This window comes from Solenopsis invicta, chromosome 1, assembly GCF_016802725.1.
Source record: "Solenopsis invicta isolate M01_SB chromosome 1, UNIL_Sinv_3.0, whole genome shotgun sequence".
Taxonomy (NCBI): Eukaryota; Metazoa; Arthropoda; class Insecta; order Hymenoptera; family Formicidae; genus Solenopsis; species Solenopsis invicta.
The window spans coordinates 9,245,254-9,260,483 of NC_052664.1; the positions used below are offsets into that span (position 1 = coordinate 9,245,254).

At 29.8% G+C, this 15,230-nt stretch overlaps 1 protein-coding gene across 10 annotated transcripts in view; it reads left to right on the plus strand.

Moving 5' to 3' along the window:
* The first annotated feature begins 592 nt into the window (after positions 1 to 592).
* Positions 593 to 15,230, plus strand: part of LOC105205668 (ileal sodium/bile acid cotransporter) — a 36,874-nt gene continuing 22,236 nt past the window's right edge. Inside the window, exons 1-4 of one of the 10 annotated variants that reach the window (XM_039446176.1) lie at positions 1,074 to 1,256; positions 1,698 to 1,752; positions 1,956 to 2,252; positions 2,354 to 2,563. In XM_039446176.1, coding sequence (XP_039302110.1) covers positions 1,255 to 1,256; positions 1,698 to 1,752; positions 1,956 to 2,252; positions 2,354 to 2,563 — 564 coding nt within the window. In that variant the 5' untranslated portion in view covers positions 1,074 to 1,254. The other 9 variants (XM_039446150.1, XM_039446154.1, XM_039446169.1 and 6 more) reach the window with 9 other exon arrangements.

A 15,230-nucleotide genomic window follows, 5' to 3' on the forward strand; every position in this document is an offset into this window, starting at 1 on the left:
TCTGGTTACTTGTTTCACCTTTCTTCTTACATCATGGGCACCAATATTCAGGGGGTCGATTGCGTATTCCAAAACCTAGTGAAAATGGTAAAAGTGAGCTCTCACTCGATTGGCTACTTTTCACCATAGTGGAAATGCGACATTTCTCACGTGACATTGCTCGGCAAGTATTTTGATGTCGAGTTCAATCAAACTGTGTCGAATTTGGTCGAGTTTGCGGAGTCTTGTATCGTTTCAGAATGGAGTACCTTTTACTTTTTATCGAGCAAGAGGAAAATGCGAATTAGAAAAAAAATTAGAAAAAGAAATTTAAATTTATTAAGAAAGAAACTGAAAGATACTCAGGATACATTCGATATTCTAGATAATATATTCTAGATAATACATTGTAAAATTGTATAAAGTATATAAATAAATTAATAATTATATAAGTATATAAATAATAAATAACAATAAATAAATAATAAGATATAAATAATATAAGTATATATTATAAATCAATTATGCAATATTTACGCACCGTTTTTTTTAAATTGATATCTTACTCGGAACACGTCAGTCGTTAACAGGAGGGACTTTGAGATTATTGGAGATTAACTCAGAGGCGATGCACCGTTTTTTAAAGGTTATGTGAAGTTTTCTACCATTTCTCGCACTCGCATTTGTGATTTTCACTCACGTGAGCATAGGGATATCGCAGTTTCACTATGCTCATAGCCAATCGCGCGTATTTTTTCATGTGAGATGAAAATACGAGAAGTGAGAAAAGTCGACAAAGATACACAATCGACCCCCAGGAGTGGAGAGCTGTCCGAGCTTTGAACTGTCGGAGCATTCTACATACCACATTCTACCGCCCCTCCCCACTGTGGCCCAATGCGCGCTGATTATACAATTAAGCTGTAATATTTCGCGTCTTCGATATCGTACACATATTTGCAAACGAGAAGAGTCACGTATTGTCGATTATGATTACGCGTGTGTGCGTGTGTCTTGTACGACGGTGAGCCGGTGAACACGCGTCAAGAAACGAATCGGTACACAGGGAATAACACATTGATGCACGTGACTAACACATATATATGCATGCGTACTTCGTTTTATTTTTTTGCAATGTTGCGCAAAAGCTACTTGTCATTGTCCGACATATGAATAATGATTCTTCGCGGACAATGTCCAAAGAGAGGATATAAAAAGTTTATATTATGCTACGAGTTAACTCTGTACACATGATTTGACAGAATAAATAACTCAATGTATTTCTTTTCTTTGAAAAATTAAGAACATAATTAGTTATTACATTTATATACAATTCTTTTTAATAAAAACTATACAAATACTTTTTTTTTACTCAATGTAGAATTTTTTTACACTTGTAAAAGTAATAATTCATTCAAAAGTGTTGTGATTCAACATATTATAATACAACCTATATAACAAAAACTAAAGATAAAGGACATCAAGAAACAAAGTGATATTAAATAATGTCTTAATAATATTTTATTATCAAAGAGAAAGAAAAGTCAAAATGTATTAATTTGACATCATATTAACTAATTACAAAATGACCAACAAATTTAATTAATATAATATAAAATTGCCATTACTTCGACTTTTCTGTTCTCCTTGGGTTAATAACATTTTTATTGTCAATAAGATATCATTGAAACATTATTTGACGTTATCTTGTTTACTAGGATCCTATACATTCTAAGGATTTTTGCAGGACGTTTCTTGAATAAAGTATGTCATGTGAGAACACTTATCTAATCTTGTTTACTCAATCTTTCCTTTATACATCCTTTTTTTACTGCTTTATATTCTTATCAGTTTAACATTGTTGTTTGCTACTGAATCTTAGAGTTAGGTGATAATTGCTGCGCAACAAATTGTCTGTCAAAATCTCTTAAGAAACTATTGTATATTAATTAATATATATTTTTTTATTTACACAGAGAATGGCAGGTTCTATATATATAATAGGAATACTGCTGTTGGGAGGGACAACAGCTTGGACCATTGATATTATACAAGATATAACTATACATATGAATGAAGTAATCTCAGTCCCATTTACCATATATAAAAATGTCAGTTTATCTTATCCACAATGGGTTGTGAGTGCAGATCAAAATATTGCAATACCAAGTTTTGAAGTGACAATGTCAAACGAAACTTTGATCAATGGTATTTTAAATATCACTGGTGTATTTCTTGGTAGAACAAAATTAACATTTACTCGAACAGAAATGGTAAGTAAGTGAACATTTAATTTATTTAATTTTTATTTTTTGTTTAATTAACATTTAATTTTTGTATTTTATTTTTAAAGATAATCAAGGTTTTTTTTTAGGATGAAGACAGCCAGGAAGTATCTCTTATAACTGTAATACGACAGGAACGCACAATAGATTCTATATTTACTGCCAGTGTAGCAATACTTGTATCTATTTTATATATTAATTTTGGCTGCGCCATGGATTGGAGCATATGCCGCAATGCATTAAGAAGGCCAATAGGACCAGGCATAGGTTTCTTCTGTCAATTTTTAATCATGCCATTGGTAAGACTATTTGTCTCTTTAAATATGTTAGATATATTGAAAAAATTTATATATAGATATACTTTGGGTAAGGTGATATAATTTCAAATAATTCTGAAATAAAATTTTTGAGAGTCAAGTTTAATAATTCTGATCTCATTGTCAACAATTAATTGCTTGTCAATTTCACTGTGTAAAAGTTGTGAAAAACTTAGAAAATTCTTTTTCTTCAATAGTACACACAAAAATATTAATTCTACTACTAAGAAAACTGTTTACTTAATTTTTTTCTTGTAACGATTATCTTTAACAAAAGATAATTTCTTAATAATCTTCTTAAAGTATTCTTATCACAAATTTTAGAAAAATTTATTATTATATGAAAAAAAGAATTTATACTTTTTTTAAAATATAAAATATATAATATACAATTATATCGAAGAAAGATCAAAGTAACAGTCAAATTTAATTTTTGTTTGAACTTAATATTGTTGATTAAAGTAATAAATTATTATAATTCAGAAAATATTTTGAATAAATTTGATGCTTATAATCAACCTATGATAGATTTGCGGATATATGAATTTATGAAATACTTGAAATAATTGGTTCAAATATATATTTTTCTGTATGTACAGTGCGTTGCATTGATGCCTGGAGTACCAATTTTTAGGGACCACGTTTCTTTCTTGATTATTTTTATGTTCATGACTGAATGCTGCGGTGATCGTTGACGGCAGCATTTGGTCATATACGTAAAAATAACTAAGAAAGAAACGTAGTTCTTAAAAGTTCTTCGGTACCCCAGGGGGTCAATCATGTAATTTCACGTGGAACTTTTCACGTTTCACTTTTCACGTTTCACTTTTCACTTTTCATTTTTCATTTTTCACTCATAGAGAGTTCACGTGAATCTTTTCACACATAGCGATTATGTATGAATAATGCGCGGAAGTTTAGTTTAGGATCCGAAATTCACCATTAGAGTCTCTATCATTGCAACTATCAAGCGATCGTGAAAAAAGTTTCTACCTGCTTTTACAGTATAACTTCTACTGTAAAAATTTTATTATATAAAAAAAATATTCATAAATAAATAGCAATATTTCTTAGTTATATTGCATAAACTTAATTTACAAATATAATATATATTACATTTATTTTTAATGATCCATATATTGTAACAACTATTTTATTATGTAGTAATCTAATACTCAAAATTACATTGTAATTTAATTCAAACATTGTTTTTCAAAATTAATTTTAATTAGTTTTTTATGTGTGCAAATTTTAAAGTAAATTAATTTCATTAGTCATTAAATTTAACTTTGTTTAATTAAAAAATATTGAATAATTTAGAATACGACCTTGATCAAAACTGAATTCTCCGCTCACACATGTATTTTCCAAATTAATAAGTTATAAACACTTACATGATTGATTAATATTCTATTTCACAAGACGCACCTTTCTTATATCATTGTGTATCAAAACGCGTTTAAAGTATATTTTTATCTAAATTTGCATTTGATGAAACCTCATTCTATATAATTATCAAAATATCAATTTGTCAAATATAAATATCAAATCTAATTACATCACAAAAGCATTATTTTTATTTATGTATGTATTACTTTATCCTATCAACGCAATGCAATACCAAAAAGGTTAATCTCTTCAATAATACCTCTTCAAACTGTTACCACACTTTCATTCTTATTTCAAAATACATACAATTTATTAATTCCCTAAATTTTCACCTTTTCGCCATCACGGCTGATGGCGAAAAAGTTCACGTGAAAAAGTTCATATTTCCGCTCATGAGTGAGTTACATGATTCCGTGGAATCGTACATGATCGTGCAGTTCACGTGAAACTTTTCACTTTTCACGTTTCCGCCCTAGGGGAAATGTTACATGATAGACCCCCAGGCATCAATGCAACGCATTGTACACAAGTTTATTTTAAGTAAAATTCTGTGTACACTGCCCATCATCGATTCGACAGCGATAGTAGATAACTAACTTATAGACGCCATAGGTCTAGTTTCCATCGAGGCATTAATCTGCATCCAATCCGGTGTAGAACCAAATTGAAGTCGATGGAAACATGTCGGATTGAGCTCATTGCAGTTCACTCTTACTTTGATCCACAAGTTCTAGTGGAGTGGCAGCGAATTGAACCCGGTGGAAACGGTTGCAACTAATAGCGAATTTGGTCGGATGCGTTAGTGTGCACTAGTGCATATTAAAGCCGTTGTATACCTAAAGACTTTGATTTTGTCCATGGGAAAATTTTCCAAACTGAGAAGTCACCACTTTCTACGTACTCGCAATTCGTGATTAATGAAACGACTAGAGCTTATTGGTTGTTACGTTAATCATGAACTGTAAGTATGTAGAAAGATAACGACTTCTCAGTTTGAACAATTTTCCTATGGGAGGGTTCCGATAGCGCACATCCCGATAGCTCACCAACCAATCATCTTGACTTATCTAACCCAACTTACGGAAAATCTCTAGGCATCTGCCATTGTGAGTGGTTTGTGTGCTATCGGGATGTGCGCTATTGGGACCCGCCGTTTTCCTATGGACAGAATCAAAGTCTTTGGGTATAGATTGATCTAGTATAAAAATAAACTGCAAATATCTTGACTGGCGAAATTTTTAATACTTGTATCTTATCAAATAACATAAAAGAGAAAATTGTATAATTTAATCTGTTTATATATTTATACTGACAATGAACACACATCTTACATCAATTCATGTACGTTGACCTTAATGTGCACTAGTGCATACTGGTGCAGTCCAACCGATTTGCTATAATTAAAACTGAATAGTGCCAACCTGTATTTATCTCATTCCATGTTTGCGGATGATGGGTGCTGTAAAAAAGCTTAAAGAGGTTAAAAATCGCATATAATTCATCATAGAAATTTAATAAAAATCTATAGGTTTAGATAAAATTATATAAAATAATTCTATTTTATTTTAATATATATTCTATAAAGTTAAGTTGGCCTTACTGAAATATCAATTGTCTTTACTTCTATTCCACTTCCAGTGGGAAAAAAAAACACTAGACTTGACTTGCACCGAATGGAGCCGAATTGAGCGTATCGGTGGAAACTAGACCATAGTCTAACATATACAATTATATGCTAAATGGTGGCGTCGATAAGTTAATCATCTACTATAACCCGTCGAATCGATGACGGGCAGTTATACAGTCGTGAGCTAAAAGGTTGCAACACATTTTCTTCAATGGTTTTTGGAATGTAGACTTGCTCATCGAACAGTGAACATAATTGATTCTTATCTGGGGATCCAACCAATTACGTTTGCCGATCGATGAGCAATTCTACATTCCAAAAACCATCGAAGAAAATGTGTTGCAACTTTTTAGCTTACGACTGTACACCCAAGGACTTTGATTCTGTCCATGGGGAAATTTTCCAAACTGAGAAGTCGCTATCTTTCTACATACTTACAGATCGTGTTTAACGTAATGACAAATAAGCTTTAGTCGTTTCATTAATCATAAACTGCAAGTATGTAGAAAGTGGTGACTTCTCAGTTTGGAAAATTTTCCCATGGACAGAATCAAAGGCCGGTATTCATAGTCGATTCTTATATTTAAGATCATCTTAAGTATCATCTTAAGATGCCATCAACCAATCAAAGAGCCATATTAGCATCTTAAGATGTTACTTGAGACGATCTTGAAATAAGAATCGACTATGAATACCGGCCAAAGTCCTTGTATGTACACCCAAGGACTTTGATTCTGTCCATGGGGAAATTTTCCAAACTGAAAAGTTGTTATCTTTCTACATACTTACAGTTCATGATTAACGTACCGACTAATAAGCTCTAGTCGTTTCATTAATCATGAACTGCGAGTATGTAGAAAGTGGTGACTTCTCAGTTTGGAAAATTTTCCCATGGACAGAATCAAAGTCATTGGGTGTACAGTGCGTTGCATTGATGTCTGTAGCGAGATTCTGTAACTCTTAACAACAGCTAGGAATATCGTTACGTGTCGTTGCGCAGCTTTTCTACCATGTATAATGTCCTAGTTTACACCGAGCACTTGATACGCGTACTAACTAGTAATTTTCTATTAAATTATCTTAATTTCGGAAATAAATTAAAAAAATAGTATATTAAGTTGGTACAATATGAATCAAAATAATTAAATATATGTATTATGTATACACGCATTGTCGAAAGTAAGATAAATTAATAGAAAGTTACGAGTTAGTATGCGTATCAAGTGCTCGGTGTAAACTAGACCAATATCTGCGCAACGACGCTTTAACGATACCGAATTGTCGCTAAGGAGTTACAGAATCTCGCTACTGGGGTACCGATTTTAGGGACCACGTTTCTTTCTTGATTATTTTTATGTTCATGACTGAATGCTGCGGTGATCGTTGACGGCAGCATTTGGTCATGAACGTAAAAATAACTAAGAAAGAAACGTGGTCCTTAAAATCGGTATCCCAGGCATCAATCAGCTTAATATAGTATTCTTTAAATTTATGGCCGAAATTACGATAATTTAATAAAAAATTACTAGTTAGTTCGTGTATTAAGGGTGTATTCCGAAAGTTTTATTGAAAATAGTTTTTGTAATCATAAAGTAACTAGCACTGTAACTAACTACGCTGTGTTCCGTAATGTAAGTTGAATTTGTGATTATTGTTGGTTTGCAAAATATTATTTACTGACAATAATTTTGATTTTAAAATAGGAATTGAAGAACACAAGAACTTCCAAAGATTGAAAATTGACTGCAAAGTTTGTTTGTAGGATAAATTTTTTGATATTGCTAATATTGATATTATTATTTTATAATCACTTACACTTATTTGATTTGGTTTGAAATAAGTATGAAATCATATAATAATATTTAATAAAAGTCTATTATTTATAAGCATGCCAGCTAAGCTACTGTAGTCTTATCAACTATTTAAACAGAATCAATTTTATCATGCACTATTAGAGCACACAAACGGATATAATCTAATTTACTTACAATTAATAATTTAAAATTAATCACAACTTGCAATTTTTAGCTTCACGGAATTTTTGGAAATCTATCTTTTACTTAATTATTATTTTAAAATAAAAATTATTGTTAGTAAATATTATTTTAATAATACATGATTATAATTGTTTTAATAAATAATACGTCATTAAAATTATTTTATAAATAATTAAATTACAAGAAATTAAACTAACTTCTGTAATGGTCTCTGCAAGTTAACAAAATCACAAACTCAACTTTTATTACGGAACACAGCGTAGTTAGTTACAGTGTAACCAACTTTATTATTAAAAGGGATATTTTCGATAGAATTTTCAAAATACACCCTTTAATCATAAGCCTAGTTTACACCGAGTACTTGGGGTGTATTCTGAAAGTTCTATCGAAAATATCTCTTTTAATAATAAAGTTGGTAACACTGTAATTAACTACGCTGTGTTCGGTAATAAAAGTTGTGTTTGTGATTTCCTTAGCTTGCAGAGACCATCGGAGAAGTTAATTTAATTTCTTGTAATTTAATTATTTATAAAATAATTTTAATGACGTATTATTTATTAAAATAATTCTAATCATGTATTATTAAAATAATATTTAGTAACAATAATTTTTATTTTAAAATAGGAATTAAGCAAAAGATAGATTTCCAAAAATTCCATAAAACTAAAAATCGTAAGTTTTGATTAATTTTAAATTATTAATTGTAAGTATAAATTTATAAATTATATCTGTTTGTGTCCACTAATAGTGCATGATAAAATTTATTCTGTTTAAGTAGTTAAAGAGGCTACAGTAGCTTAGCTGGCATGCTTAAAATTGTTAGACTTTTATTAAATATTATTATAATATAATTTCAGACTTATTTCATACAAAATCAAATAAGTGGAAGATTATAAAAAAGTAATATCAATATTAGTAATATCAAAAAATTTATCCTACAAACACACTTTGCAGTTAATTTTTAGTCTTTAGAAGTTCTTGTGCTGTACATTTCCTATTTTAAAATCAAAATTATTGTCAGTAAATAATATTTTAATCATTAATACATGATTACAATTATTTTATGAATAATTAAAATACAAGAAATTAAACTAACCTCTTTGCTGATCTTTGCAAGACAACAATAATTACAAATTCAACTTACATTACGGAACACAGTGGGTGTTTACGATAACTAATCGGATCTCGGATTGGATTGAACAATGGTACTCAACGTAGGTATAGAAAATTTCCCTAGACTAATCGGATTGACGATTGCTGTCTCAAATGTAATCCGATTGATGACGAAAGCGTGGAGACCGAGAAGCATGCTTGAAAAGTAAGTCTCTTTATTTTTTAAAATAATAACACAAAAAATCAAAGATAAAGTTAAAAAGGATGATTTGAATTTAGATTTATCGTAATTTTTTTTGTCTAAACACTGGATTTCGTTTAAATTTCTGTTTGTAAAAATTAATCTATTCTAAAGTTTGTGGTTATATCGGAAATAAATCAAAATTAATAAAACAATTATTAATTATTAGATACATATTAAAGCATATAATATTTCAAGCATATCATATAGAATTCCTGTTTATTATAAACTTAGTAAAAATAAATTTGAAATTATTTAACTACATTATACATTAATCAAAATTAATTTATATGTTAAAAATCAATAATGTCTCTGAAAATGTTTTTTTTATTCTTTTCCAGATCGTAAATAAACTTCAACTCCAAGAATAAATAAAAATTACTGGAAAATGGACATGAAAAGGGCATTATTGAACAATATCAATTTGTGCTAACTTAAAATTTGTAAAATCTGCTATTCTTTGTTAGTTGTTCATTAGAGAATAATAATATAAGAACGGAATGTACATAAATAATATTAAAATAATTGTATGCATATATGATGCGTATATTCCATTTTTATATTATTACTCTCTAATAAACAATTAATAAAGAAAAGTAGATTTTACAAATTTTAAGTTAGCACAAATTGATATTGTTCAATAATGCCCTCTTCATATAAATCCATTTTCCAGTAATTTTTATTTATTCATGGAATTGAAGTTTATTTACGATTTGGAAAAGAATAAAAAGAACATTTTTAGAAACATTATTGATTTTTAACATATAAATTAATATTGATTAATGTGTAATGTAGTTGAATGATTTTAAAGTTATTTTTACTAAGTTTATAATAAACAGAAATTCTATATGATATGCTTAAAATATTATATGCTTTAATTTGTACCTAACAATTAATAATTGTTTTATTAATTTTGATTTGTTTCCGATATAACCACAAACTTTAGAATAGATTAATTAATTTTTACAAATAGAAATTTAAACGAAATTTAGTGTTTAGACAAAAAAATATAATAAATTTAAATTCAAATCATTCTTTTTAACTTTATCTTTGATTTTTTGTGTTATTATTTAAAAAAATAAAGAGACTTACTTTTCAAGTATGCTTCTCGGTCTCTACGCTTTGTCATCAATCAGATTACATTTGAGACAGCAATCGTCAATCCGATTAGCCTAGGGAAATTTTCTATACCTACGTTGAGTACCATTGTTCAATCCAATTCGAGATCCGATTAGTTATCGTAAACACCCAGTGTAGTTAGTTACAGTACTACCAACTTTATGATTAAAAAAACTATTTTCAATAGAACTTTCAGAATACAAAGTAACAATTAAAGCTTATTAGTCGTTACGTTAATCATGAACTGTAAGTATGTAGAAAGATGGTGACTTTTCAGTTTGGAAAATTTCCCCATGGATAGAATCATACACGCTGGGTGTACAGTCGTGTTCATTATAGACTACGTTTACACGGCTTCTAAATTCAATTTAGTAACGTTAATGTTATAACTCCTACTTAAAGTAAGGTGCATTTACACGTTCAGGCTTATCTTATTTCCACCAAGTTGAAGCAGCTTAAGAACTTTCGAGTTAAGTGAGTCAAGGATTTCCATTAATACCAACATAAAATAACAAAAAATTGGATGCTTGTTTGTGGTAGAAATATAGTCTGAAGTTAACAAAGTGTATTTTTAGGTTACAATATAAATTTGAAAATTATTAAATATTTATTTGTTGAGTGAGATGTAATAATTTACAAATTATTTACAAATTTTTTATAACTTGCCGTTCTCTCATTAATTAAAGAAAATATCAACTTTCCTCGGTTTTCCAACTTTCACGCTTTTTGGTTTTCATTGTTTTTATTTTTTTACTTGCTTTAATTTTTTTTGCCTTCTGTATTACGATTTGGAAACTCAATACTAACTCTATAAACAATGGAAAATAAAGAAGTTCAATTTTTATGGGTTGGCATTATAATCGTCGTTAGAGAGGGTCCCAGATGCGCACAAACCCGATCGGACACCACCAATCACGTAATCTAATCTAACCCAACCAACGGAAATACTCTAGGCATCGGCCGCTATAATTGGTGGTGTCCAATTGGGCTTGTGCGCATCTGGGACCCTCCCCGTCGTTATATTGTGACCGTTTACACATCCTTTTTATGTCGATGTTGTAACTCTAACCCTCTTCACCAACTGACTTTGAGTTACTACATCGATGTTATAACTTTGGCGTAAAATAGCGTTTACACGGCATCTAACGTTTGTAGTTATAACATTGATGTTATAACTTCGGCTTAAATTGTGCCGTTTAAACGTAGTCATAGTTGCGACATTTTTTCTTCGATGGTTTTAGGAATGTAGCCTTGCTCACACAACTGTACAGTCGTGTTCATTATAGTTGCGACACTTTTTCTTAGATGCGTTTCTGAACGCGCAACTATAACGAGAGCTGAGAACATGATTGGTTCTTACTTGTGGATCCAACCAATTACGTTTGCCGCTCGATGAGCAAGGCTACATTCCAAAAACCACCGAAGAAAAAGTGTCGCAACTATGAGGGTGCCGTCACATGGAGCGTAACTTGCGTAGCGTAATTTGCGTATTCTAGTAACTTCTAAAATACATTACGCCATTTCAAAGGCCTTCTTTCGCATGAAGCGTATTTCGCGGATTTTCAAGAAATGCGTATCTAATGCAACCAATTGCTGATTAGGATTTCTCTTGTACTCTCTAACAGAAATGCTAAACAAATTTACGATTGGTTTTTGTAATTTACGCGTCTCAGAAAGTACGCCTCATGTGGAACTGATACTCTGCACACTAGTATGTGTGAATCATCTATGTGCAAATCTAACCTGTGCGGACATATATTCCTGTTCCTTGTAATTTTCAAACATTTATATATTTAAAACAAAATAAATATATGTTAGGCATTTAAAAAAAAGAAAGCATTTTACATGCAAGAAATTCAAGCAACACGGACATATTTATTAATGTACAACTATAACCTTAAAATTTTGTATCAACATATCGCAAGAAGATTGGATATGACAGAATGTTATTACAGAATAACTATTATAAATAATAAATTTGACATAAAACTGTTTCTTAATTTACCCTGATATCATTATCTATCTTTCAATTTTGTTCTGCTTATTTAAGTAATACATGTGTTACCAATACATGTATACACAACGTTTCTTACGCAGAAAATTGGATTCGACTTAACGATAATAACGTAAAAAGCGTAAAGTAGCTAGGCGGAAGCTAATGTTCCAGTAAAACGATATCATTGGTCGGCGCAAGTTACGCTTACGCAAGTTACGCCCCATGTGACGGCACCCTGATGAACACGACTGTACAGTCGTGTTCATTATAGTTGCGACACTTTTTCTTAGATGCGTCTCTGAACACGCAACTATAACACGAGCTGAGAACATGATTGGTTCTTACTTGTGGATCCAACCAATTACGTTTGCCGCTCGATGAGCAAGGCTACATTCCAAAAACCATCGAAAAAAAAGTGTCGCAACTATAATGAACACGACTGTACAGCCAAGGGAGTCTATCATGTAACATTTCCCCTAGGGCGGAAACATAAAAAGTGAAAAGTTTCACGTGAACTGCACGATCATGTACGATTCCACGGAATCATGTAACTCACTCATGAGCGGAAATATGAACTTTTTTACGTGAACTTTTTCGCCATCAGCCGTGATGGCAAAAAGGTGAAAATTTAGGGAATTAATAAATTGTATGTATTTTGAAATAAGAATGAAAGTGTGGTAACAGTGTGGTAACAGTTTGAAGAGATATTATTGAAGAGGTTAATCTTTTTGGTATTGCGTTACGTTGATAGGATAAAGTAATGTACATACATAAATAAAAATAATGCTTTTGTGATATAATTAGATTTGATATTTATATGTGACAAATTGATATTTTGATATAGAATAAGGCTTCATCAAATGCAAATTTAGATAAAAATATACTTTAACGCGTTTTGATACACAATGATATAAGAAAGGTGCGTCTTATGAAATAGAATATTAATCAATCATGTAAGTGTTTATAACTTATAAATTTGGAAAATACATGTGTGAGCGGAGAATTCAGTTTTGATCAAAGTCTGTATTTTAAATTATTCGATATTTTTTAATTAAACAAAGTTAAATTTAATGACTAATAAAATTAATTTACTTTAAAATTTGCATAAATATAAAACTAAATTAAAGTTATTTTTGAAAAACATTGTATTAAATTACAATGTAATTTTTAGAATTAGATTACTACATAATAAAATAGTTGTTACAATATATGGATCATCAAAAATAAATGTAATATATATTATATTTGTAAAATAAGTTTATGCATTATAACTAAGAAATATTGCTATTTATTTATGAATATATTTTTTTACAATTTCTTTTTTTATATAATTAAATTTTTACAGTAAAAGTTATACTATAAAAGCAGGTAGAAACCTTTTTCACGACCGCTTGATAGTTGCGATGACAGATTCGAGCCTTTAAAGGTGAATTTCGGAACGCAACCTAAACTTCTGCGCATTATCCATACATAATCGCTGTGCGTGAAAAGATTCACGTGAACTCTCTATGAGTGAAAAATGAAAAAATGAAAAGTGAAACGTGAAAAGTTCCACGTGAAATTATATGATTGACCCCAAGGATTTTGATTCTGTCCATGGGAAAATTTTCTAAACTAAGAAGTCACCACTTTCTACATACTCGCAGGTTATGATTAATAAAACGACTAGAGCTCATTGGTCGTTACGTTAATTATGAACTGTAAGTATGTAGAAAGATAACGACTTCTCAGTTTGTAAAATTTTCCCATGGACAGTATTAAACACGCTGGGTGTACACCCAAGGACTTTGATTCTGTCCATAGGAAAATTTTCCGAACTGAGAAGTCACCACTTTCTACATACTCGCAGTTTATGATTAAAGTAACAATTAAAGTTTATTGCTCGTTACGTTAATCATGAACTGTAAGTATATAGAAAGATAGCGACTTTTCAGTTTGGAAAATTTCTCCATGAACAGAATCAAAGTCTTTGGGTTTACATATAAGACGGGATCCGATAGCGCACAGTGCGATAGCTCACCAACCAATCATCTTGACTTACCCAATCTAACCCAATCAACGGAAAAACTCTAGGCATCGGCCACCGTGAGTGGTGGTGGGCTATTGATCCCGTGCGCTATCAGGATCCGCCCTTACATATAGACATACAAAAAAATATATATTTATACTAACAAAGGAAGGACCAAGTAACTCACCCTGGGATTTTGACCTCAATTTTTTTACTTATTCTGGAGACGAAGAAAAAGTTTACGCCTCCCGGCATTTGATTGAATAGGCCTTAGTTTCGGAGAAATAAATTTGTGAAAATTGGCAAATATGGCGTGGCGCGCCATATGAGCCTTTCCGGTAACTGGTCTTCCAAACAGTGCAGTTGGCGTTTGTGAGTTAGATGCTTGCTTCATAATCGTCAGATCTGGGTTTGCTCCCGGATAGCAATAATTTTTTTTTATTTTTTAAGTGTTTTTATTTATGCTTATTTATTTTAATGATATTAATATAATATGTAAATTTTTGAAATAGAAAATTTAATTTAATATTATTAATTTAAATTTAATTTGAAGGGAATTTTAATTTAAATAATAATATTTGAAATAATAAATAAGCAATAATAATAATATATAAGTTAATTGTAATGGATTATATATAAAGGCAATGTATTTAAATTTTCAAATTGTTTAAGTTTAAAATTTAATTAGAAATAATATTAACAGTATTTTAAATTTCTAGTTTTTAAAATAATTAATCATAGAAGAAGAAGAATAAACAAACATCTCAATGTGAATGTGAATATTTTTATTACAAAATTCAATTATTTAAGTATTGTGGATTTATTATAAAATTAAATTATTTTGATGCGGAACAATTACTTGGATGATAAAACATCACAAAAACATTTAAAGCATATAAATTTTCTATAGTTTGCACAATGAATAAATGAAGGAGTATCACATATACATTTATTTTTCCATTACAAATAACTTATATATTATTATTATTACTTATTTATTATTTCAAATATTATTTGAATTAAAATTCTCTTCAAATTAAATTTAAATTAATGTTTAAAATGTGATATTAAATTAAATTTTTTATTTCAAAAATTTGCATATATATTAATATCATCAAAGTAAATAAAGATAAATAAAAACACTTATTAAAAAAAAATT